Source organism: Trichosurus vulpecula, chromosome 6 (assembly GCF_011100635.1).
Source record: "Trichosurus vulpecula isolate mTriVul1 chromosome 6, mTriVul1.pri, whole genome shotgun sequence".
Classification (NCBI taxonomy): Eukaryota; Metazoa; Chordata; class Mammalia; order Diprotodontia; family Phalangeridae; genus Trichosurus; species Trichosurus vulpecula.
In genome coordinates, this window is record NC_050578.1 from 78,802,435 (window position 1) to 78,830,143 (window position 27,709).

At 40.8% G+C, this 27,709-nt stretch overlaps 1 protein-coding gene across 1 annotated transcript; it reads left to right on the forward strand.

Annotated features, from left to right (window-relative positions):
* Window positions 1–255: 255 nt before the first annotated feature.
* NAAA (N-acylethanolamine acid amidase) lies at window positions 256–26,160 on the forward strand. Its single transcript, XM_036765631.1, has 11 exons — window positions 256–575; window positions 1,656–1,820; window positions 6,365–6,491; window positions 9,222–9,312; window positions 12,487–12,563; window positions 16,780–16,952; window positions 17,188–17,250; window positions 19,512–19,578; window positions 22,844–22,872; window positions 24,140–24,220; window positions 25,473–26,160. Exons 1-10 carry the CDS (start codon window positions 316–318, stop codon window positions 24,213–24,215), a joined length of 1,128 nt encoding a protein of 375 aa, XP_036621526.1. The 5' UTR covers window positions 256–315; the 3' UTR covers window positions 24,216–24,220; window positions 25,473–26,160.
* Window positions 26,161–27,709: the final 1,549 nt, after the last annotated feature.

A 27,709-nucleotide genomic window follows, 5' to 3' on the forward strand; every position in this document is an offset into this window, starting at 1 on the left:
GTGGTGGGGTGTGTGTGTGTGTGCGTGCGTGTGGGGGGGGGGGGGAGGAAGAGTAATTTTCCTTCCCTTTTCTTCCAGTCTCTACGTGAATCTTCGTTATCAGATTAAGTAAGGGATGGGTACTTCTGGAGCTCGCACCCTCCGCTCCTCCCGTAGCTGCTCGGTTGCTATCGGTCCAGCGACACCCCACCCCCTTCTTCCCCCGAGACCCCAGGACTCCACCCCCAATGCCGCTCCTCCTCCCGGCGCCCGCCCGGCTCCTTCCCTGCTGCCTAGCCGCCCCAGTGCCTGCGGCTGAGCCAGACTCCCTTGGTCATGAGCGGGGCCGCCGTGTGGGGCGCCCCGGCTGGGGCGCGCGCAGGCTGGAGGGCGAGCTGGGGGCTCCCTCTCCTTCTAGGGCTGCTGCTGCTGCTGCTGCAGGCGGGAAGGCCGGCCAGCTCCGTCAGTTCCGCGGCGGGGATAGCTCCTCCTCGCTTTAACGTGAGTCTGGACGAGGCGGCCACCAGGCGCTGGCTGCCGGTGCTGCAGCACTTCGACCCCGACTTTCTGCGGACAGCCTTGGCCACCATCATCGGGTCAGTGAGCGGCGAGCCCGGGGGCAGTGCGGGGCGGGCTGCCGGGCTGGTGGGCTCCCGGGGCTGACCGGGGGCTAGGCCTGGCACGGGAACTCCGGCTCTGCCAGCTACGCAATGCAAAGTAATTGGAAAATGATTGTAATCAGAACATCTGGTTTCTGCTGCTGGCATCTGGTTTCTGCTGGCTGGCTGTGTTTCCTTAGATAACTGGCCCAACCACTCTGGGCCTCAGCCCCCTCCTCCGTAAAATGAGGGGACTTGGTTAGGTGACTTCTAGCTCTCAATCTTCTCCTGTGAGCTACATAACTCTAAAATTTTATGGACCACTTCAAACTGTGGCATTGTTTTCTTCTGTACTCTTCCCCAATTTGGTGTAGCCCTATAAAAAAAGGGGGGTGGGTGGGAATGACACTAGAAGAATTGCTAATTAATATGAAGGACAAGTGGTGACAGGTTAAAGGGAGAAGCTTCTCTTGACCTGTGCCTGCCATCCATCCATCCTCCAGAGAATGGTACTCCAGTCCCATAAGAGGAGAAGGCAGGATTGTACAGATCCTGGGGTGTGGAGCTCAAAAGGACCTTAGAAGTGACCTAGTCCAAGGGTGGGGAACCTACAGCCTTGAGGCCACACTTCTAGGTCCTTGGGTGCAGCCTTTTGACTGAGTCCAAGTTTCATTGAACAAATCTTTTTGTTAAGGAGATTTGTTCTGTGGAGTTTAGATTCAATCAAAGGGCTGACCTTGAGGGCCATATGTGGCGTGGGTGGAGGCCACAAGTTCCCCACCCCGGTCTAGTCCAACACCTTCATTTTACAAATGAGGAAACGCAACTAGCCTGAGGAGAGCTAACACTGGAATCCAGTCCTAAATCCCGGGCTCCAAATCCAGTGTCCTTCCTACCGCATCAAATGTTCTTTCTAGATCATCTAGTCATTTTACAGCTAAGGAAATCGTGGGTCACGAGTACTTTTCCCAATGTCACACAGTAAGAAACAGAAGTCTTCAGAAAGCTGTAACACCTGGGTACTCCATCCATCCTTTCCAGAAAAGTCAGTGAACATTGCTCCTGTGTCTTTTTCAGAGAAACGGTCCCTAGCTGGGTTCATGATGTACTCAGGCCAGTGGCCTTGGAGATGGACAAGTTCCTGCCTCAGCCCTTTGAAGGCGAGATCAGGGGAATGTGTGACATACTGGGCCTAAGTGTGGGAGACTGTATCCTCATCAATCTTTCCTATGAGTTCAGTGCGTGAGTATCTCTTCCAATCCTAGCCCTCAGAAATTGACAAGGACCAGACACGAGGTGTTTGCAGTTTGAAGCCACTTGAGCTGTTAGAGAGAAAACCAAATCAGAAATCTTTCTTGTTTCTCATTTCAAATACTAATGGTTTCAAACCTCCCCACTCCCACCCCCTGTGCAATCTCTGACTTATTTTCACTTCCCTAGGTGGTACCGTGGATAGGATGCTGGGCCTGGAGTCAGAAAGACCTGAGTTCAAATTTGACCTCTACCTACCTCAGTTTTCTTTCTTTTTTATTTAATATTTTATTCCCCCTCCATTACACATAAAAATAATTTTTAACATTCATTTAAAAAATTTTTTTGAGTTCCAAATTCTCTCCCTCCCCGCCCCACATTGAGAAGACCAGCAATTTGATATGGGTTATATGTGTGTAGTCATGCAAAACATATTTCCATGTTAGTCATGTTGTGAAAGAAAATACAGACCAAAAATGCCAAGAAAAATAAAGAAAAAGTATCGTCTATCTGCATTCAGACTACATCCGTTCTTCCTCTCTGCCTTAGCTTTCTCAACCGTTAATAGTGCCTAGTTGTAAGGATCAAATAAGGTACTATTTGTAAAGTGCTTCTTAACACAACATAATAGGCACACCATTGGAAAAAAAAAGAAAAACAAAACCTGTGTAACAAATATTCAGTCAGACAAAATTAATTCCCTCATTGGCTATGTCCAAAAACTCTATCATGTTTTTCCCTCTGAGTCTATCCCTTTCTGATAGCAGGTGGGTATCAGGCTTCATTGTTGGACCTCTGGATTGGGGCATTCCCAATACCCTCTCTGCCTGGCCATGCTGCCTGCTCATAATATTCCAAAGATATAATTAATTATTATTAAATAATATTAATGTAATTAATAAAATTTAAAACGTCATAGTAGCAGCAGTTTATACGGCACTTTGTGGTTTGCACAGCTTCATATATATTATTTTACTGGATAATCACAACAGTCTTGAGTATTACAATCTTCTTTTTTCTGGTAATAACTGATATTTTTAGAGTGGTTAGAATTTGCACAGTATTCGACATACATTATCCAAATTTGGTGCCCATGACGATCCTTTGAGGAAGGCACTATGGGTATTATCATCATTTTATAGATAAGGAGAATGAGGTTTGGAGGGAGTGAATGGCCTGCCCACCATCACACAGCTAATAAGTATCCAAGGTGGAATGTGAACCTAGGACTTTCCCGACTCTATAGCACAGCTGCTTCTGCGCAAGGAGACTGAGGAACAGAGGGAAATATTGATAACGTTATAGTAAGAGGTTAGATTCCTGATCAGGAATAGCTGCTAAGTGCTCAGACTGTATTTCAGTTCAACAAACAAATATTAAAGGACTGTGTGCAAAGCAAGGTACCGGGGCACACAAAAGAAGGGAATATGCTTTTACAGAGAGCCTACTATGTGACACACACTGGGCTAAGTGCTTTATAAATATTATCTCATTTGATTCTCACAGCAACCCTGGAGATAAGCGGTATTGTTATCTCCCTTTTACTGTTAAGGAAACTGAGACCACCAGAGGGGTAAGTGACTTACCCAGGGTCACACAGGTAGTGCCTGAGGCTAGATTTGAACTCAAGTCTTCCTAACTCCAGAGGCAGCTAGGTGGTACAGTGGATAGAGCGGAGGCTGGTAGACTCATCTTCTTGAGTTCGAGTATGGTCTCAGACACTTCTTAGCTGTGTGACCCTGAGCAAGTTGTTTAACCCTGTTTGCCTCAGTCCCTCATCTATAAAATGAGCTGGAGAAGGAAATGGCAAACCATCCGGTGTCTTTGCCAAGAAAACTCCAAATGGGGTCATGGAGAGTCAGACACAACTGAAAAATGACGGAATAACAACTTTAGGCCCAATGCTTTATCCACTGTGACACCTAGCTCTGGATAAGATATGTCTCTACACAAAGCACATAGACAGATAGCCAAAATATTCAAAAATACATAAGTGCCTTAGAGAGGTATCAAACAAAATGCTATGTGAGGCCCAAGGAGGGATGTTATTGCCAGTGGGGGCGCGCAGGCAGGAGGGAGGCAGGGAAGGCTGAATGAAGGAATGGATTTTGAGTAGGTCCTTAAAATAATTTAAAAGGGGATGCTAGGTGGCAAAGTGGATAGAACACTGGCCCTAGCCAGAGTCAGGACAACCACCAGCCTCACATGCTTACTAACTGTGTGATGCTGTGTGATTGCCTCAAAAAAAAGGCAATTTAGATTCTTATTCCTATATTTATATTTGTACTATAATTGAATTTATAAATTAAACACACGTAGTATATGAAAATCATATAAACTTGGCAAAAAAGCAAATTCTTGCTTTATTTGTACTGTAACAAGTCAGAAATTAAAGAAGTACCTTCACTGGGGTCTTGGAATTCAAAAGGGTTTGGGGGGAATGATTTAGGAATTTTTGAGGGAATTTTTTGGGTTTACTGAGTATTTATTGACCTTTTCTATGAAATGGATCCAGGGAAATGTGTCTGCCCCTTTTTTTTATTGTATATTCCCCATAACAAGTCTGGGTGCTAGAGAACAGAATCTACATCTTCCAGATCGACGGGATGATGTCTGTTTGGTTTGTGTGCCATCTGCCACGTGTGTACGTCATGTTGGCTGGGCCAGTTGTATGAATTTGTCTGGGGCCTATGTTCAGTGGCTTCCTATGCTTGGATAAGAATATACGATGGAGCATACTCACAGTGGCATTGCTGGCATTAATTATTAAATGATGCCCAGAGAAAAAATTTTAAATGATATATTTTTTTTATGAACAAGCATTTATTTTCTCCCGCCTCTTCCTTCCATGTTGGAAAAGAAAGAGAAACAAAACCCTTGTCACAAATATGCATAGTCAAGCAAAACAGAAGTCCCACATAGGCCTTGTCCAAAATTACGGGCTTCCTTCTGCACCTTAAGTCCATCGTTTCCCTGTCAGGAAGCAGGTAGGAAGCTTTGTCATAAGTTCTGTGGAATCGTAGGGCCGCTGAACTGATCAGAGTTCTTAACTCTTTCAGAGTTGATCATTTTTACAGTATTATTATTATAGTATAAATTGTTCTCATTCTAGTCACTTCACTCTGTATCAGTTCCTAAAAGTCTCCCCATGTTTCTTTGAATCCATCCTTTTCGTCATTGGTATTCCATTACATTCATATGCCATAATGTGTTCAGCCATTTTCCAAATGATAGGCAATCCTGTCTTAGTCTCTTTGCTACCACAGAAAGAGCTGCTATTAACATTTTGTGCTTTGGAGTCCTTTTCCTCTTTCTGTGAAGAGATAGAGAAGTTAAGAGTATCTAGATACCCATGAGCAATCATGGCTACATTGCGCTCCTGGGCTCAGTTATCTCCTTAACCCTGAGGATGCAGCCAATGGCCAAGAGGTGAAGGGCAGTGCTACACAGATTGGGACTTTTCTGGCCAGCACTTGCATTGAACAAGATATTTGGGTGCAATTAATTTTTTTTTTTACTACAGTGTCACTCAGTTCTTTTAAAAAAAATTATTGCAACCATCAACAAACACAAACACTTCAAGATAAAAAGAATAGGGAAGAGGAATGTGTAGGATTTTTTCAATTTTTTTTGGCTGTATTGAACTTGACAAACAATAGTGTAAACATTTCCATATACAAAGAATAGAAAAAGGATTGAATATGAAACTAGGAATCTCTATTAAGTACAACTTGCTTCTAAGAAGTAAATAAGAAATGTAAGTACAATGCAAGATGTGCTTCTGGTCTATTTCTCTCTTTGAATTCCCTTTCTTTTCTGTCTATTTAAAATAAAAAAATCTTCGTTGACCATTTTTTTTCTTTAGTCTTCAGGAATTGCTGTTTATTCAGGAATAAACCCCCAAAACAAAAATTCATTTTCCTGTGGCCAGCTGGCTTATGACAGACCTTTTCAGGTTAGCTGGGATGACTGCTCATATAGAAACACTTAGTCACTGCAATCAGGCAAATTTCGATTGGTAGGAACTATGAGACCATGTGCACCATTGGAAGTATTTTTTTTAAATGATATATTATTTTTTTCCTCAGTTACATGTAAAGGCAAATTTTAACATTTTTTTTTTAAATTTGAGTTCCAAATTTTTTTTCTCCCTTTCTAACCCCCCCTGGCTCCCACCTTGAGACAATAAGCAATTTGATATAGGTTATATATGTATTGGAACTATCTTTGAGAATCAGGGTTAACCTCCCCATCTCCATGACATATCTGAGCGGGACTCTCGCTGAGTTCAAATGATGACAAATGAGTGAGTCAAAATACTCAGACAATTATACTTTCCAAAAGACCAAACAGTTAGTTGTAAATATAGATTTGTTGGCAGGCATAAAATCAGACATTTTTTAGTTCTGAAGAAGCAGGAGGTTGTGTGCTTATGAAAAACAACTTTTAAAAAACCGAAGACGTATTTTTTTCCTTTCTCGTTTTCTCATGTTGGTGTGGTTCCCCTCTCCCATCCCTCTCCCTTTTCTTCTCAGATTCTGCACCAGCATCATTGCCCAAGATGTCAATGGCAACATTTACCACGGTCGGAACTTGGATTATGTGTTTGGAAAATTTTTGAAAAAGTTGACGATCAACGTGCAGTATATAAAGAATGGGCAGGTACAGTGGGAGTCTGGCATGAATTGATACTACCCTCAGTGAGAGGAACAATATCCAAATGTGCTTTCAGTATAAAACATAGAAGTTAGTGAGCTAGAGGACATATTAAGAGTCTTCTTGTAAAATAGAAGATCTGCTTTTAATTTCAAACCCCAGTGAACTCTCTCTTCTCATTCAGATCAATTGGTTAAAAGTAATCAGTTTTTTTTTTTGCGAGCCTAATTGACTAGTAGCCCTGCTTACCAGTCTCTTATTGATTAAAAAAAAATTCAATAGAAAAAAAAGACATCTGTCTTTCAATCTTCTCATGTTAAAAGATTAAGTACTTTTGCAAAATAACTTTTATTAAATATGAGTAACATACTTGGTGTTGGGGAGCAGAGCAAAATCAATCAACAAACTTTTATTAAATGCCTACTGTGTGCTGGGAACCTGCTTGGCTCTGGGGACACAATTACAAAGAATGAAATGATTTTTCCTGGCAATAAACCTGCATTCTAACAGAGAATATGCAAAAAAATAAAACCCAACAAAACCCCAAACTATATGTAATAAGGGAAATAAAAACAGCTACTTGGTAGAGTGCCAAGCCTGGAGTCAGGAAGACTCATCTTCCTGAGTTCAAATCTGGCCTCAGACACTTACTAGCTATGTGATCCTGGGCAAGTCACTTGATCCTGTTTGCCTCAGTTTCCTTATCTGTAAAATGAACTGGAGAAGTGTGACAAATGTAAAGTCTGAGAGACGTAATTTCTGGGTAATTAATAATCAATTTATTAATTGTAGCTAGCAAATAATGAACAGATTGATGTCAATGACTTTCTCTTGTAAACCAAAGATGCCCTTTGGAAAACACCGAATGCTTAAAAAAAGCCTTGGAAAAGGGGGAAATCAACTCCAATTGGTTAACAATCAATGAGGGGGTGGACCTATTAATGAGGAAGTGGGCAAAAAGTGTTCAGCACCTCCTGCAAAGAATGTGACCTAATCATGAGACAAAGCCGCCTCCAGAAATCTGGACAAAAGAATTCATCTTTACTGACACCACTCTGGCTGGTTTTCCCCTTCTTAAGCTGCCTTGTCTTAAATCTAATGGAAGGTTCCAAGGAGAGGTGCTTGTTCCCTAAGGGTAAAATCTCCCCTAGAGTGGATTCTATTTGTAAGGTCTCCTAGTTGCATCTATTGGCAATGTCCTTCAGAGACAGGCCGAATAAACCAGCATGGACTGATTTCTGAATGAGGAAATAGGAAGAGAAAATCTTAATCCTACTTCAACAATTGGTTATGAATATAAGAGAGAAATAATCATTGTTAGGGTAATGTTAGATTATCCCCGTTTTATTGTTGGGAATAGGAAGGTAGAACTCTTGTCTAAGCATTCAGGGAGTCAGGGAAACTCCATTAGTAGAATCCCGGCTTCTTGACTTCTCACTTAATCTACTAAATTAATCAATTTCCTGTTTTCTGGGTTGACAGTATGGAACATTTTATACCATTTTATATCATTTTTAATTTCAACCAGACCCAGAGCCTGAATTAATGAGTAACTGGAAGAAGATCCAGGACCTGGGCTTCTTTGTTCTCTAGAGTTTGCTCAGGAAATACCCCTACCTCTGTTGACAAGGCCAGATCAGACTGACCTAAGGAAATTCTTACCCCTGTTAGCCATTAAGAAGACCACCTCACTTAATATTCTATGGATATATACTTTAACTGCCCTTTGTCAACACTCTTGTCTTTACAAACCTATTCCATTAAGGAAAATCCTCTTCTTGTATCATGGTTAAACATACATGGGGTCCATAAAAGTAAGGTAACACAGGCTTGCTGGGTCTGCTAAAATAATGTGTGTAAGTTTTCTCATTCCTTTGTTCAGGCAGCCAGAGCTTGTGCTCTGACTCCTTGTACGTACAAGTAAGCTAGCTTAGCTATGCTTTAAGAGAAAATAATAAACAACATGGATTTTTCTATCACCTAGCTTGTTTGCCTCCTTCAACCAAACTTTCAGGTTTGACAATAGTGAAGTGGGTTCATTTTATACCACAAAGGAACTCTTTTTATGATTCCTCATTTGCTCCTTACAGTAAGAGTGTGAGGGAGTAACAGCTGCTGATATTATTCCTAAATTATTGTTGAGGAAGCTGAGTTAAAATAAATTTAAGACATTTATGGGTGCTATTCTCTGAAAAGATGTGCTTGGGGTAATGGAATTTGGAGTCAGAAGACCTGGGTTTGAATCCCAGGTCTCCCATTTACTACCTTGATGACCTTGGTCATTTTCCTTCCTCTAGATCTCCATTTCCTTATCTCTGAAAGGTTTTATTGTATGATTTCTAAGGTCCCCTTGTGATCTAAAATCATATAATTATTTGATTTGGGGTTAAGGTGAGAGGACATCATTTACCATCTCAAACTGGTACCACTTTGGTATCTTTTTAGCAGGTGAATAAGAGTAAAATAAGAAAAGAATGAATAAGAAACCATGTCGCTCCCCACTCCTTCGAATTTACAGCATTGTTTAAATTTAGTTGATTAATTTTTGTCTTATAAACAAATCAGGAAGTTTGTAAATGGTGACAGCTAGCATCTCTCCTTAATTGTAGAAGTATGTTCTTTTTACTGAATTTCACAAGAGTATTAAGTAGGAGAGAAGAGAGAAGCACATAGGAAATCTATACTACAGTATTTGAGGTGAGACTTGTAGAATAATCTTGTTTCCTCCCATTTCAGATTGCGTACACAGGGACTACATTCGTTGGTTATGTAGGTTTATGGACTGGACAAAGTCCAAAAAAGTTTACAATTTCTGGTGATGAACGAGGTAAGCATATGAACCTTCATGCATTTTAATCGGCTTATTGACCATTCTGCCTACAGCTTTAGCACCCTAAACAGAGTCAATGCAGAAGTTAAGCATGGCCAGGCCTGGTGAATGTTGGAATGGGAGACTGCCTGGGAATACCATGTGTTATAGACACAAAGCTAAAGGCAGCAAAGCATGATGGGTAGAGAGCTGACCTCAGGGTCAGGAAGCCTGGCTGAGTGACCTTGGATAGGTCACTTAACCTGTCTTTTAGTACCCCAGACAACTTCCTAATATAAGTTCCTTAGCCTTTTCTGTGTCTTTGGCATTTGGTGAAGCTTTCCTCAAAATAATGTTTCTAAGTACATAAAACAAATAGCATTACAAAGGAAACCAGTTACATTGAAATAGTTATAAATTTTTTAAAAAGACCCATAGACACTAGGTTTAGAAGTTGTTCTAATTTTATATGCTGAGTGATAATTGCTGATCTGTATTGTAGAAGGCCTTCTTGTTACTGGGAATTCCCAGACTGGCCCACCATCTTATTACACATTCTACTCAAATGCCTTAGGAAGATAAGTCTGTTCCCTAAGGACAGTGGATTTTAGAAAGGCTTGACCTTAAAGTTAGGTTTGACTTCCAGTCCAGTTTTGTTGGGGAAGGATGTAAGAATTTTTTTTTTGTCTTTTGGCCAAGATTGCATTGTTTATGCAACTCTTGACAGAAGTGAAACCAGAGTTTCTAGTCTAGTTAGTTCTTTATTTTTACATATTTCTTTGTAGCGGGTGGTTGGATTGGAGCCTGTGTAGGGATAGCCCTATGGGGGTCATCCATGGTGCTGAGCTGGGATCACCTGGCCAATTCTGGGGATACCTTTGCCCTGGCTCAGTGCTGAAGGATTTAACCCTTGTTGTTCCCCATGGCCTTTTGCTTTGGGATGATGTAGCCCTAGTTGGTATCTTGGTCCTGTTGACGGTAGGGGTGAAAGGGGTGAGGTGCCAAAGAGGATCCACCACTGAGCTGGGAAAAGCTGCGTACTCAGATGTTGAAAGGAGAGACAGATCTTGCTATTGTTCTCTCCCTCTCTCTCTCTCTCTTTCTCTCTCTCCTTCCCTGTCTCTATTTCTCTGTCTCTGTCTGTCTCTATCTCTGTCTTTCTATCCCTCTCTGTCTCTTTCTCTCTGTCCTTCTCTCTGTCTCTCTGTCTCTATTTCTCTTTCTCTCTCTGTCCCAGTCTCTGTCTCTTTCTGTCTCTGTCTCTGTCTCCCTGTCTCTGTTTCTCTCTCTGTCTCTGTTTCTCTTTCTCTCTCTCTTCCTCTTTTTCTCTCTCTGCTTCAGTCTCTGTCTCTCTGTCTCTTTCTTGTCTCTGTCTCTCTGTTTCTCTGTCTCTGACTGCCTGTCTCTGTCTCTCTGTCTCCATCTGTTGAGCATATCTAGACTCCTTGAGCTTACCCTCAGACTTCCCCTGAAGGGGGAGAAGATCTTATCTTAGTCTGCTTCCCTCTTGGCAACATTGTCAAGCCATCTCACGAACACTGCCATGTGCCCTTTGCCCGATAGGCCCTGGGATGTAGTTCGTCCAGGTTGAGTGACTCAAATTTATTCAGGGAAGCTATGTCTTCTTAGAACTTCTACTTACTTATTTTGGGTTTCAATTCCTTCTTAATCCTTGTCCCAGTCTGAAAATTATTCTCCTTGATAAAGGAAACAGAAGCAGAATAGTTCAATGATTCCATCCTTTCTGGGGCGTTTCTCTCATTTCTCCATACAAGTTGTGCCCTTAATTTTGCCCACAGCAGAACTTTAAAGACAAAGCCCACTCTTTGGTCTTTAGCATTATCTACTCACAAAAGGCCTTCCCTAGACTTCTCATACCCTCTTTTTCTCTTTCCCCTCCTTTACCTTCCCTTTCCGTCTCTTACATGTATTCTTTTCCATTCTTATTTTACCAATGCACTCACTACACAGGACAGTTAGCTCTTAAAGATAGCCTGGCTTTTTTTTTCCACGTTGGAATTAATGGCAACTGTCGGTAACATGAGAACTTCTGGTTGGTAAGTGTGAAAACCTCTCATGCTTCTGGAGTTTCAGGTCATGGGATTGATCATACTGACCTTCTGTTGAACTTCTCAAAATTGAATCCTTTCCATACTGGGATGCATCTGCATGTCAGACTATGCCTAGAATTCTTCTCCTTATCTACTGTGAACCCTAAGATGGTGTGGTATCTCCCCAAATTCTTATCATTTGTGTTTTTTTTAATTAATAATTTCTTTTTAGTTAAAACTCATAAACTAAGTTCTGTTCTTTAGTCCAAGCATTTTTGAATCATTTTTCATAACATTACAGATTGTGAGCTGGAAGGGACCTTTGAAGCTGTTTACTTCAACTCCCTCATTTTACAGATGAGGCCCAGATAAGTAAGATGATTTGCTCAGGGTCACACAGGTAGTAAGTAGCAGGACTGGGATTTCAACTCAGATCCTCTGACTTCGAATTTTCTCTGTGGTTATCCTTATACTTATTCTTAGAAATAACTCTCTACCTTTCTGTCCAGGGAAATTAAAAAAGTATGGTAGGTAAATAAAATAAAACTGCCCTCTGAGTCAGGAAGATTTGAGTTCAAGTACCACCTATGACATACTGGCTGTGTGACCCTGGATATGTCACTTAATCTCTGATGCATCCTAAGGAACTCTTGAAGTTGCAGAGCAGCTGCTGACCTGTTGGTAGAAGTTTCCTCAATGGAATTCCCTATGCATATGAAATTACGGGGCCAGTATCTACCCCCTTCCTGCCTACAAAAACAACAACCCTGGTAAATAAGGGGTCTATTATAAAACTTGCATGAACTACTACAATCTGGGGCAGGGTATGCTTATGAAGAGGTTGATTGTACTTGTCTGGTAGACTTATGTGTATAGAGAGACTGTTGCACTCTGGTTACTGGAACACACAGATCTAACTCCCAGCAACCGAATGTTACCCAATATTTGGTCTACTGGCACTCATCCTTCTCTAACCACACTCCTTCCGAGTCTCCGGGCTGTGTATTCAGGAAATAAAATGGAAACTAAGTAGATTTGAAGCAGCATGTAGGGAATTGTCAATTATTATTTTTATCAATTTTGTTATGTAGTGATCAATAAACTTTGCTCCTGCCCTAATATTCTTTCCCCAATTTTTTAGATAAAGGTTTCTGGTGGGAGAATGCAGTGGCGGGTCTTCTCAGAAAAAATTGTCCTGTGAGCTGGCTTGTCAGGAGTGTAAGTATGTTTTCTGTTGAGCCTGTCCATGTTAACTGTTTTCTGTACTATGATTCATGTTCTGATGTTCCATACTTCATACACATGTTTCTAAGATAGGGAAGCTACATTATACAAGCACCTAAGCAGTTACTTTGGTATTTGCAAAGTCCTTGAAAACATTGGGGTTGGTGTTTTCAGCAAGACCCTGATTATAGTAGGCCAGTAGTAGACCAGTAACAAAGTATTACAGAACTTTTTTGTTGTTTGGGTTTTGATGGCTCAGGGTGAGTATAAATGGCAATTGTTTCTGTTCTGGCCAGACATTCTGAGGGTCTTCCCCCTCCCAAATTGATTCTTTTGTGTAGGCAAACTAGGCCATCTTTTTATTTTTTTTTAATAAGCCCATATTTTATTAATATCAATTTGGTAAAGTACACATATATTCATATCACTAATGTGTGTGTATGTGTGTATAAAACAAATGGACTCCTGTGGTCTCCATGAACTCTGGCTCTGGAACTTGTGTGTGTGTGTGTGTGTGTGTGTGTGTGTGTGTGTGTGTGTAGCAAGACATAGATTTTACATAACACAAATTGACTATCCATGTCAATCCACTTCTGAAAAAACAAAACTCCTCCCAAACATATAGAACAAATGAACAAGCCTTGGCTTAAGGACCTCAAGTCTTTTTAAGGGAACCCACCTCTCCTTTGAGGCAGTCCTTTCTCTGTCTTTTCCTTGCTTTTTATAGACCCCCTATTTTTTGATTTATTTATTTAATATATTTAGTTTTCAGCATTGATTTTCACAAGAGTTTGAATTACGAATTTTCTCCCCATTTCTACCCTCCCGCCCACTCCAAGATGGCATATATTCTGGCTGCCCTGTTCCCCAGTCAGCCCTCCCTTCTGTCGCCCCATTCCCCTCCCATCCCCTTTTCCCTTCCTTTCTTGTAGGACAAGATAAATCTCTATGCCCCATTGCCTGTGTATCTTATTTCCTAGTTGCATGCAAAAACTTTTTTTGTTGTTGTTTTTGAACATCTGTTTTTAAAACTTTGAGTTCCAAATTCTCTCCCCTCTTCCCTCCCCACCCACCCTCCCTAAGAAGGCAAGCAATTCAATATAGGCCACATGCGTATCATTATGTAAAACCCTTCCACAATACTCATGTTGTGAAAGACTAACTATATTTTGCTCCTTCCTAACCTATCCCCCTTTATTGAATTTTCTCCCTTGACCCTGTCCCTTTTTGAAAGTGTTTGTTTTCGATTACCTCCTCCCACATCTGCCCTCCATTCTATCATCCCCCCTTTTTTATCTTCTTCCTCCTCCTAAAATACCCAATTGAGTGTGTATGTTATTCCCTCCTCAGGTCAAATCTGATGAGAGCAAGATTCACTCATTCCCCCTCACCTGCCCCCTCTTCCCTTCCTACAAAACTGCTTTTTCTTCACACTTTTATGCGAGATAATTTACCCCATTCTCTCTCTCCCTTTCTCAATATATTCTTCTCTCATCCCTTAATTTGATTTTATTTTTTAGGTACCATCCCTTCATATTCAACTCACCCTGTGCCCTCTGTCTATATATATACATATACATACACACACACACACACACACACACACACACACATATATATGTATATATGCATATTCCCTTTAGCTACCCTAATACTGAGATCTCATGAATCATACACATCATCTTTCCATGTAGAAATGTAAACAAAACAGTTCAACTTTAGTAAGTCCCTTGTGATTTCTTTTTCTTGTTTACTTTTTCATGCTTCTCTTGATTCTTGTGTTTGAAAGTCAAATTTTCTATTCAGCTCTGGTCTTTTCACTGAGAAAGCTTGAAAGTCCTCTATTTTATTGAAAATCCATATTTTGCCTTGGAGCATGATACTCAGTTTTGCTGGGTAGATGATTCTTGGTTTTAATCCTAGCTCCATTGACCTCTGGAATATTATATTCCAAGCCTTTTGGTCCCTTAATGTAGAAGCTGCTAGATCTTGTCTTATTCTGATTGTGTTTCCACAATACTCAAATTGTTTCTGGCTGCTTGCAGTATTTTCTTCTTGATTTGGGAGCTCTGGAATTTGGCAACAATATTCCTAGGAGTTTTCTTTTTGGGATCTATTTGAGGAGACGATTGGTGGATTCTTTCCATTTCTGTTTTACTCTCTGGCTCTAGAATATCAGGGCAGTTCTCCTTGATGATTTCTTAAAAGATGATATCTAGGCTCTTTTTTTGATCATGGCTTTCAGGTAGTCCAATAATTTTTTTTTTAAAAAGTCCAATAGGTAGTCCAATAATTTTTAAATTATCTCTCCTGAATCTATTTTCTAGGTCAGTGGTTTTGCCAATGAGATATTTCACATTGTCTTCCACTTTTTCATTCCTTTGGTTCTGTTTTATAATATCTTGATTTCTCATAAAATCACTAGCTTCCACTTGCTCCAATCTAATTTTTAAGGTAGTATTTTCTTCAGTGGTGTTTTGGACCTCCTTTTCCATTTGGCTAATTCTGCCTTTCAAGGCATTCTTCTCCTCATTGTCTTTTTGGAGCTCTTTTGCCATTTGAGTTAGTCTATTTTTTAAGGTGTTGTTTTCTTCAGTATTTTTTTGGGTCTCCTTTAGCAAGTCATTGACTTGTTTTTCATGGTTTTCTCACATCCTTCTCATTTCTCTTCCAAATTTTTCCTCTATTTCCGTAACTTGCTTTTCCAAATCCTTTTTGAGATCTTCCATGGCCTGAGACCAATTCATGTTTTTCTTTGAGGCTTTTGATGTAGGCTCTTTGACTTCGTTGACTTTGTCTGGCTGTATGTTTTGGTCTTCTTTGTCACCAAAAAAAAGATTCCAAAGTCTGAGACTGAACTTACTTGATCCTTGAGTTTTTCATCAGGGTATGACTGCTTGTAGAGTACAGAGTACTTTGTTTCAAGCTTGAGGGGCTGTGCTGTTGTTTTCAGAGCTATTTCTATATAGCCAGCTCTGCCACACCAGCACTCCTCCTTCCCCAAGAACCGCCAACCTGGACCTGACTCAGATCTTAAGCAGATTCTGCACTCCTGCTCAGATCCACCACTTAATTCCTCCCACCAGGTGGGCCTGGGGCCAGAAGCAACTGCAGCTGTAGTTCTGTAGCTGCACCACTTCTGCTGCCCCGGGTGCAGTGGCTGAACCAAGAACTCCTTTCACTCTGTCCCCGCAGCTTTTCCCACTAACCTTCTCTGTTGTCTTTGGTGTTTGTGGGTTGAGAAGTCTGGTAACTGCCATAGCTCACTGATTCAGGGCACTAGGGCCTGTTCTACCCAGCTTCTGATCTGGTTGGTCCACCCGGCCCACACTGGTCTCCACTCCCCTCTGCTCCCAGCTCCATGCACGATAGACCTCACCCAGCGACCATCCAGGCTGTTCTGGTCTGGAGCCCTGCTTCCCTCTGCTATTTTGTGGGTTCTGCAGTTCTAGAATTTGTTCAGAACCATTTTTATAGGTTTTTGGAGGGACTTGGCAGGGAGCTCATGCAAGTCCCTGCTTTCCAGCCTCCATCTTGGCTGCACCCCCTAGGCCATCTTTTGCCTCAATTCTTACCTACTGAATGGGTGTTGCCTCAAACAAACTGAGATCTGGGAAAGACCTTAGCTTAAAAAGACTGAGAGCTATCCCCACTCATCTTGACCAATGTCTTGGCTGCCCCTCCCCCCGCCCCGATCCCCAGTGACTCTAGAGGAGAGAATGAGGCTGATGACTTTGCACAGCCCTGCCTCACTCACATCCAATTCACTTGCAAATCAAGATATCACCCTCCTGATGTCGTTGGTCCTCTTTGATAATAGAGGATGAATAACGTGTCTTTTGTACATATCATCAAGAGCTGATTTCTTCTTCAAATCTCTCTTCTGGACTCACTGAACCAATTTATAAAGGTCCCTGGGAGGCATGGTCCATCATCCTTTATCCTACAGTTTATTGCCTCCTATCGAATTCTTTCATGAAATTTGCTTGTGCATCTTAAAGGATGATTTCATGTATTTGCATGTTTATAGTATAAGACCTTGTCATTTGACCTCTTTTCTGTGATTAGGTCTGGCAAGACCATAATTAAGTTTGAAATAACCAATAAATAAACCAAGTACTGCTCTATTTTGCAGGCATTTCTGTCACTCGTTTTTGTAGGAGCCCAGCATGTGCAAGATTGATAGTTTTCATTTATCTTTTTTGGGTAGACCCTGGAAGAAGCCGAGAACTTTGAAGCTGCTGTGATCAAACTAGCCAAAACACCCATTATCGCAGATGTTTACTATATTGTTGGAGGTGTGTCCCCTAAGGAGGGGGTGGTCATCACAAGAAATAGAGGTGGTCCTGCAGACATTTGGCCTCTTGATCCCACAAATGGAGAGTAAGTGGAATTGGGAGCTTCCTCCACCTGCTGATACCTGATACCTGTGAATCAATCATATTCATATAGGGTCCTGATAAGCAATGAAGTTTTTACTATTTGCTATTTTAATATTAAATGTTTTATTTAACATTTATATCAAATTTTGGTGGGTTCTGGATTGTGTCATCAAAATTATGTGTTTCTACAAGGACCATTTTCTCAGGTTCTTTTTTTTTAACATATTGTTTCATAGGTGGTTCCGAGTTGAGACAAATTATGATCACTGGAAACCAACTCCTACATGGGATGACCGAAGGTACATTTCTGAAGAGGTTTGGGGATTGAGGTAGTTTTTCCCCATTCACACAGCAGCCTGGAAAGCCATAGAAGCCAACAAGCATGTCTTCCCAGGAATATTTGGTTTTGGGGTTTTTTTTTGATGGTGCTACGGCTATTTAAAGAATGATATAGAAAAGTGTCTTTGGTGGCCTCAGGAGCAGCCATTTAGCGAAAGGCACATCTAGCCACCTGGTTTTGCTGAGAAAAGCAATAGGGAGATTTATTGGTGGAAGAACTACTCAGAAAGTAGGTAAGATCAGCTCTTTCTTATCAATTTCAAAATTAGGTCTACAGGTCTTATTATCTTTCCCCCAAATCATCTTTTCTGTTGATTTTCCCTATTCCTGTCAAAGTATCACCATCCTTCCAGCCTCCCAGGTTCATCATGTTGCCATTATATTCTATTTCTCTGTTTCCTTTACCTCCCAAAGCCAATCCGTTGCCAACTCTTTACCATTCTACCCACACAGCGTCTCTTACAGCTGCCACCTTAGTTCAGGCTCTCCCCATCTCTTCCTTGATTATTGTGGGACCTCTGAAGAGATCTCCCAGCTTCACGTCTCTTCCCTCCACACAGCTGCTGAAGGGATTCTCTTCAATGGCAAAACCAACTGTTATATTCCCCTGCTTAATAAACTCCACTGGCTTGCTATTGCCTCAGGCTCAGCCTTTTTTGCATGTTGTCATGGACCTCATTGGCACTCTGGTGAAACCTATGGACTCCTCAGAATAATGTTAAATGTATAAATTAAAAGATATGGAATAACAAAGATACCAATTATGTTGAAATAAAGATATAATTTTTTTTCTGGTCCAGGTGTAAAGACCCCTCCACTCTTCTCTCCCACCCACCACCAAACTCAATCCATGGATCCCATAGATCAAAAGACTTGTGGCTGCTCTGTGGTCAAGCCAAACTGATCTCTCTGCTCCTCATACACGATACTCCATTCTTGTTTCTGTGCCTTTGAACTGGTCATCCTCCATGCCTGGGATACTTTTCCTCCTCACTTCCATTTCATGGGATTTTTGTCTTTCTTTGAGGTATGGCTCAAAGGACCACCTCCCACACAAGAGGTCTTTCCTATTCTATCTCTAGTGCCCTCCCTAACTACCTTGTACTTATTTTGTAGTTTTTAATACATGTTTATTCCATACATGCTTATATACATATAAGTTGGCTCCCATGATAGAATATACTCTCCTTAAGGGCAGAGACTATCATTTTTTACTTATTATCACCAGTTCTGGGCATGGTGCCTAACACACAGTAGGGTAGGTACTTTATAGTAAATGCTTGGTGATTGATCGACAGTGGAATGTTCCAGGGAACTGAGCTTGACCTTGTATTACTGAACATTTTCATTAATGATTTGAATAAAGGCATGCTTAGCAACTTTGTAGATAGTACAAATTTGGAGAGATATCAGATATCCTTGCCGACAAAGTCAGATATCCTGCAGTCAGGATCCAAAAAGTTTTGATGCACTAAAAAATTGAATTGACTCTAATTAGATAAAATTGAATAGAGATCAATGTAAAGTCATACATTTGGGTCCAAAAATCAACTTCATAAGTTCATTCATGATTCATGTTAATTAAGACCCAGCTATAGAAGGCAGAAGAGGCATGGTTAGATAGATTTGTTTGGAAAAGAAATTTTACTGGACTGCACACTCAGTATTAGTTTACGTTGTTATAGCAGCCAAAAAAGCTAATGCAATCCTGGGTGGCATTTAGAGAGGAGTAAGTGCCAGGAATAAGGAGATATGAGAGGTCAGACTACTTCTGAAATATTGTGGTCAGTTCTCTAGGTGCCCGATTTTAGGAAGGACACAGATAAGCTGAAGAGTATCCAGAAGAAAGTAATCGGGATGGTGAAGGGATCTGTGCCCACTCCGTGTTTGAAGGCATGAATAATAGAGCCCAGAGAAGAGAACCTTCTTGTATGCTTAGCAAATTTACGTATGGAGGAGGTATCGGATGGGTCTTGCCCAACCCAGAAAACAAAACCAGGTGCAGAGAGGCTAATTTGGGCTTGGTGTCAGGAAAATTTCCTAACAATGATATCTGTCCCAAATTGGGTAGATTGTGGTGGGCATTCTGTTTCAGGTTTACTAGATTCTTGTTTATATCTCTTTACACCATAAATTTTGTAGTTTGATGGTTTGTTGTGTCTCAAACATATCTCGAGGATTTTGTAATTGACAATAACATTCAATGATTACCTTCCCACAGAACACCGGCTATCAAGGCCCTTAACTCAACCGGACAGGAAAATATCAACTTTGATACACTTTTTAAGGTACCTTGAGGTTGTTTTTTTAAATTATTTTTGTACAAATGATTCCGAAATCTATTAATATAACAAAATAGTGCCACAGAATGACAAAATTTGAAAACAAATGTAGCAGATTATATTTGGTTGTCAGAAAGAGAATGAGGAAATTATTTGTGTTGGAATATTGCCTAGCTGAAATATTTTTACTTTTATTTTTTAAACGTTGTGATATTTCAATATTTTGATAATTAATATTTTTTTTTCAATTTAAATTTTTATTTATTTGACATATTTAGTTTTCAGCATTGATTTTCACAATAGTTTGAATTACAAATTTTCTCCCCATTTCTACCCTCCCCCCCCACTCCAAGATGGCGTATATTCTGGTTGCCCTGTTCCCCAGTCAGCCCTCCCCTCTATCACCCCCCTCCCCTCTCATCCCCTTTTCCCTTCCTTTCTTGTAGGGCAAGATAAATTTCTACGCCCCATTGCCTGTGTATCTTATTTTTTAATTGCATGCAAAAACTTTTTTTTTTGTTTTTGAACATCTAATTTTAAACCTTTGAGTTCCAAATTCTCTCCCCTCTTCCCTTCCCACCCACCCTCCCTAAGAAGTCGAGCAATTCAACCTAGGCCACATGTGTATCATTATGTATAACCCTTACACAATACTCATGTTGTGAAAGACTAACTATATTTTGCTCCTTCCCAACCCATCCCGCTTTATTGAATTTTCTCCCTTGACCCTGTCTCCGTTCCAAAGTGTTTGTTTTTGATTACCTTCACCCCCATCTGCCCTCCCCTCCATCATCCCCCCCCCCCTTTTATTTTTTTTTTTTATCTTCCTCCTTCTTCTTTCCTGTGGGGTAAGATACACAACTGAGTATGTATGGTATTCCCTCCTCAGGCCAAATTTGATGAGCGCAAGGTTCACTCATTCCCCCCTCACCTGCCCTCTCCCCTTCTCCCACAAAACTGCTTCCTCTTGCCACCTTTATGTGAGATAATCCACCCCATTCTATCTCTCCCTATCTCCCTCTCTCAGTATGATGCTCTCTCATCCCTTAATTTCATTTTATTTCTTTTAGATATCTTCCCTTCATCTTCAACTCACCCTGTGTCACACATATATATACACATAGATATATACATACATACACATTCACTTACATATATACATAAACATATATATGTATATATATATATGCATATTCCCTTGAGCTACCCTAATACTGAGGTCTCATGAATCATCCATGTCCTCTTTCCATGTAGGAATGTAAACAAAACAGTTCAACTTTAGTAAGTCCCTTGCAATTTCCGTTTGATTCTTGTGTTTGAAAGTCAAATTTTCTATTCAGTTCTGGTCTTTTCACTGAGAAAGCTTGAAAGTCCTCTATTTTATTGAAAATCCATATTTTGCCTTGGAGCATGATACTCAGTTTTGCTGGGTAGGTGATTCGAGGTTTTAATCCTAGCTCCATTGACCTCCGGAATATCGCATTCCAGGCCCTTCGATCTCTTAATGTAGAAGCTGCCAGATCCTGGGTTATTCTGATTGGGTTTCCACAATACTCAAATTGTTTCTTTCTGGCTGCTTGCAGGATTTTCTCCTTGATCTGGGAGCTCTGGAATTTGGCGACAACATTCCTAGGAGATTTCTTTTTTGGATCTATTTGAGGAGGCGATCGATGGATTCTTTCAATTTCTATTTTGCCCCGTGTCTCTAGAATATCAGGGCAGTTCTCCTTGATAATTTCTTGAAAGATGATATCTAGGCTCTTTTTTTGATCATGGCTTTCAGGTAGTCCAATTATTTTTAAATTATCTCTCCTGGATCTATTTTCCAGGTCACTGGTTTTTCCAAGGAGATATTTCACATTGTCTTCCATTTTTTCATTCCTTTGGTTCTGTTTTATAATATCCTGATTTCTCATAAAGTCACTAGCTTCCACTTGCTCCAATCTAATTTTTAAAGTAGTATTTTCTTCAGTGGTCTTTTGGACCTCCTTTTCCATTTGGCTAATTCTGCTTTTCAAGGCATTCTTCTCCTCATTGTCTTTTTGGAGCTCTTTTGCCATTTGAGTTAGTCTGTTTTTTAAGGTGTTGTTTTCTTCAGTGTATTTTTCAGTATTTTTTTGGGTCTCCTTTAGCAAGTCATTGACTTGTTTTTCATGGTTTTCTCTCATCCTTCTCATTTCTCTTCCCAATTTTTCCTCTACTTCTCTAACTTGCTTTTCCAAATCCTTTTTGAGCTCTTCCATGGCCTGGGACCAGTTCATGTTTTTCTTGGAGGTTTCTGTTGTAGGCTCTTTGACTTTATTAATTTCTTCTGTCTGTATGTTTTGGTCTTCTTTGTCAGCAAAGAAAGAATGCAGAGTCTGAGACTGAATCTCAGTGCGTTTTCGCTGCCTGGCCATAATCCCAGCCAACTAACTTGACCTTTGAGTTTTTCAGTGGGGTATGACTGCTTGTAGACTACAGAGTTCTATGTTCCACGTTTGGGGGGGAGGTGCCAGCTCTGCCGCACCAGCACTGCTCCTTCCCCAAGGACCCCCAACCCGAACTGGGCTCAGATCTTCGGCAGGCTGTGCACCCCTGCTCTGATCCGCCACTTAATTCCTCCCACCAGGTGGGCCTGGAGCCGGAAGTAAGCAGCAGCTGTAGCTGCCCCACCTCCGCTGCCCCCGGGGCTGGAAGCCGAACCGCAAACTCCTTCCACTCCCGCAGCTTTTCCCACTAACCTTCTCAGCAGTCTTTGGTGTTTGTGGGTTGAGAAGTCTGGTAACTGCCGCAGCTCACTGAATCAGGGCGCTAGGGCATGCTCTGCCCGGTTGCTGGTCTTGTTGGTCCAAGCCGCTCAGGCTGGGCTCTGCTCCACTCCGTTCCCAGCTCCCAGCTCCCAGCTCCCAGCTCCGTGCAGGATAGACCTCACCCAGAGAACATCCAGGCTGTCCTGGGCTGGAGCCCTGCTTCCCTCTGCTGTTCTGTGGGTTCTGCCATTCTAGAATTGGTTCAGAGCCGTTTTTTATAGGTTTTTGGAGGGGCTCGGCAGGGAGCTCAGGCTGGTCCCTGCTTTCCAGCCGCCATCTTGGCTCCGCCCCCTTGATAATTAATATTTTTATAATCTCTGGACTTCTTTAGGCAAAATAATTAAGTTATCCTCCTTCTCCCTTCCCACCCTCTATATTCAGTTACTGTCAGGTCTTAGCTCATTTCCATCCTACTTGTATTTCAGCTTTGTTTCAAAGAATTTCTGCATAATAGGATTTTTTTTTAATTTTAAATGCAGGTTTTGTCAGTAGTTCCAGTTCTGAACCCGTAAGTATCTTCAATGTCATTGATTTTTATTTAACATTTTATTTTCCCCCCAATTACATGTAAAAGCAATTTTTAACATTCATTTTTTAAAAATTTTGAGTTCCAGATTCTCTCCCTCAACTACTTGAGGGCAGGCATTGTATCGGTGCCTTTCTTTGTATTCAGCACAGTGCTTGGTACATAGTAAGAGCTTAATAAATGTTTGTCGATTGATTATTGGGTACAACACAATCCCTACCCTATTGTAGGCTTACGGGAAAAAGCTATAAACACAGACAACCATAATGATATTGTATATAGCTGTAATTCTAATAGTAATATACAGATAACAATAATAATATTACATGATAAGCATGTTAGTATCACGACCAGTCCTTGAACCCAGGCCTTCTCATCCCAGATTTGGTGTTCCTTCCTCTTACTAGATCATACTGCCTATCTTTGGCATGTATGCAGACATGTATATTTGTTGATGGGTCCGTGTGTGTGTGTGTGTGTGTGTGTGTGTGTGTGTGTGTGTGTGTATGGGTGGGTGGGTGTGACATAAGCCTGTGAGAAGTCCTTATGTTGTGTGTGTGTGGAGGTAGTCAGGGTTAACTTGCCCAGGGTCACACAGTTAGTAAGTGTCTGAGGCCAGATTTGAGCTCAGATCCTCCTGACTCCAGGGCAGGTGCTCTATCCACGGTACCACCTAAGTGCCCTGTGAGGGGTCTTTTCAGTTAAAGTGGGTTAGTGTTCATATGGGAGGACTTTGAAGATATTTATTTATCTTCTATAAAATACACGGATTCATGAATGACTTTGCATAATTACGCCATTTCCCCAACTCTTTTGTTGCTGGCTAAGAGACTGCTCGTTATCAGTAGACATCAGTACTCTGGAATGTATATACCCGCTTGGGACAAGCTGGAATGTGTGGTTGGTTATTCCTGGCCTAGGGCTCTTTGGGAGCCTAGATCAGGCTTAGAAACTGGGCTCGGATCATAGTAGCATCACGGACATGCACAAAGTAGGTGGAATCAGCCAGTCGGCTGCTCTAGCATCATTGAGTGTGCAAAGGGTGCAGAGAGATGTCCTGTGTGCTTAATGTTAGCTCTACCACTAGGGACTTGGGCCCCGAATTTGAAGTGCTCATGTCATAGATGCCCTGTCTGGTCCCTTACCAAAAAGAGGCTTATGTGAGCACGGTTGCCTGATTATTTTGCTTTTACCTTCATCAGGGACGATGATAGGCGTGGACAATCCTTTCTCTCTTTTTTTCTTTCAGTTTAACAATTTACACAACAGTAATGAGTGCTGCAGAACCAGACAAATACATGACTCAGATCAGAAACTGGGGGTGAAAGACGTAAGTAAAAACAGTAGGGAATTTAATTGAACCATAAAAACTGCTGAGAGAAATGCCCTCTATTTCATTGCCTGAGATTTGTTTTTCAAAGGAAAGGAAACCTACATCACATGCTTGACATGAGATGGGAAAATCTTATTCCCCCACGAGAGGATAAGTTCCCTGAGAGCAGGATTAGCGAACCAGTTGTCTTTGCATCTTTCTTAGCAAAACTCTGCTCATTGTGGACTCTCAACATTTGTAGAATTGCCTTGAAAACTTTTTAACTATAATAATAGCCATGAGCAAGTCACTCAACCCTGTTGGCCTCAGTTTCTCATTTGTAAAATGAATAGGAGAAGTAAATGTCAAACCACTCCAGTATCTTTGCCAAGGAAACCCCAAATGGGGTCACGAAGAGTTGGACATGACTGAAATGACTGAACAACACTGCTTATGTGGTACCTACTATGTGCTAGGCACTGTGCTGGGTGATTTACAATTACTATTGACCCTCATAACAATTCTGGGAGGTAGGTGCTGCTGCTTTTAACTCCATTTTATAGTTGATGAAACTGAGATACAAAGAGAAGGTAAGTGACTTGCCCAGGGTCACACAGCTAATAAATGAGGTTGGATTTGAAGTCAGGTCTTCCTGACTCCACACTAGTCTCTCTATCCACTGTACCACTTTTATTTACCTTAAATATTGACACGGAAACTGAGCTCTCATGCTTATATCGTAGGCCTGGGAGAAAACTTGCTCAGTCACTGACTCACTGTGAATTCAGGGATGGGGCACTTAGCTTGCAATGTTGACTTTTTCCAAATGAGAATCAGAATCTGCGAGGTTTGTTGTACATCCATGTAAGAACAGTGGTGACGATGGATGAGGGTTTATGTTGAGTTCTTGGGACCACCCCAAGACCCTTCCAGGTCTTGTGACTCTAGCCTGAGCTAGTAGTAACCATAAGTAACCTGAGTAGCTGAGTAACTGTGCCTCTTCTACTTACAGAACTCTCAGCAAAAACTTGGTTTGCCCTGTGCTTATGGGGAAGCACAAATTGCATTTGTAAGCATGGCTTATTCCTAAATTTTAAACTACTGGTTCTTTGGGCATTAATTATTGAGATACAGAGTGTATGCTTGAATAACTATAAATTAAGAGAGGCCTGCATGACCCAGGTGTTCCTTGAAATTTGGTTTGGTTTGAATCCTTGATACTTTGAAAGATTAATTTTTTTAAAGTTTATCTCCTTTTTCCCTCTAACAGGTGAAAAGAAAAGCCGAATTTTCTACAATTAAAAAAAAACCTAAGTGAATATATGTAATCTTTTGTGAAGACATCCACATTATACCACAATACCATATCCAAATGGGACCCTATAAAACCATGTTAGTAAGGAGGACAATGGCAGCTGCTGCCCAAAGGAATTAGATTTTTCAAACAGTCACAAATGATAATCAGAATGTTCCCTGATTTTATTTATCCCAATTTGAAGATCCTAAAAAGACAGGTAGTGGATACTGTGGGCTCTGTTTGTCCAAGAATTCATACTGTTAATTAATACATAGACATCCACCTTTCTATGCCCCAGGCTATCTCCCTGTAAAGTGAACTGATGAAGATGAATGAACTATTGTTAAAGAGTTTGGGGAAGAAATAGAATTCTAACTGGTACAAACACTGAGCCTGTATGATGCCTTCCATTTTGGATAATACAAGCATGATTTCTATTATATTTTTCTATGCAACTGATATTTTTGATCTTCTATAGAGTTTCTGTTTAAAATTTCTGCTAGACTTGAACTGGTTAAAAAAAAAACTAACCTATTTTCTTATTGCTTCTAAATAGTAATCTACCATCCCAGTCCTCTCCACGATTACATAAATTGCCGGGCTAGGCAACAAGTTGATAAATCATTTTGAACAATTGAATAAAAGTTTTATAAAGATACCATATTGGCGTTTGTGGTATTCTCCTTAACTCTCTTTTTATCAATCAAAAAAATATGGTTCTGATTTACTATCCTCAAAGAATATTTTAGTGATAGAAAAAGCCCATTTGTGAACCCGAGAAGGAAGTGATTTCCCGAAGCTATTAATTTGCAGAATGAGTCGTTTGCTTTTTTTTTTATTAAAGAGGTTCTGGACTACTTCACATGGTAGGAGCAACAGCTACCAGTATCCCTGCCATGTAGGGTGGTTTAGTTTCCCCCTAAAAGTCAGGGAAGCTGTACTAAGGCTTGATTAGTTCAAGGGACTAAAGCTTGAGTTTCCTGGTCATGCAGGGCAGAAGAAGCTGGTCCCTTTCAGATTTGGTGGATGTCTGACCCATCTCACTCAACACATCCTGTTGATTGGAAGTTTCTGTATGGTGATGGTTATGTTAACCTGACGCAAGTCTGTGTCCTTAAAGAAGATCCATCCCATGCTCTCATTAAGGCAACTTTTTTTTTTTATTTTTTTATTTATTTTTTTTTTCCAGTTGATGGGCATCCCCTTTATTTCCAGTTCTTTGCCACCACAAAAAAGAGCTGCTTTAATATTATTGTACATGTGGGTCCTTTTCCTACTTGTATGATGTCTTTGGGATACAGCTGTGGAAGTGGTATTGCTGGGTCAAAGGGTATGCACATTTTATAGCCCTTTGGGCATACAAGCTAGAATTTTTTGTCATTGCTGTTTAATATTTGAAGAAGAGATAGGGAGGGAAAAAATTACCATTACATGGTTAAAACCTTGTTTAATGGGATCCCAATCAACAAAAAAAATCCTTTGTTAATTGAGGTTTTTCCTGATCAACTCCATTTTAAAGAGAATAAGGATAAATTGGAAGAAAATAAGTACTTTTATTTAAAAATTCAACTTTCCAGCATCCATATAGGATCTTGGAGTTCAAAAGGACCTTAGAGGTCATCCAGCTTGACCCATGTCTGAGCACAATTCCTTCTTACAACATCCACATGTGATTAAGTGATATTCTAGCCTCTGTGCCATAGATCATAACTTCATGGATCATAGATTTGGCACTGGAGGGGACCTTAGATGTCATTAAGTCCAACCCCATCATTTTTCAACTGAGGAAACTGAGGCATAGAGAGCTTGTTACTTAAGGCAACTTTTTTTTTAAAGTGTTGGTTGGTTTATAAGTATCTCATTTCATTCAAATCCTGAGTCTGAACTGTTGGACTAGCCATACTCCATGACATTGACTTGGAATTGCAATCTGAAGATGCAATCCCATATGATGGTTGACTTCTATGTCCAGAGAAGCCTTGGATTAGATAACCTGGAACTTGGAAATTGGGATGGATTCTACCGTGTTCTTTTCCTTAATTGTTGTAACCAGAATTCCTATGTTTTGGACCCTTTGCCTTTTGAAGCCTGGAAGGACCAGGGAAGTTATAACAATAACAACAACAATAAATCATATTTAAAACTCCAAGAGGATAGGAATCACCTAAAATTTGTATCTCTCAGTGCCTAGCACAGCACTCAACACACAA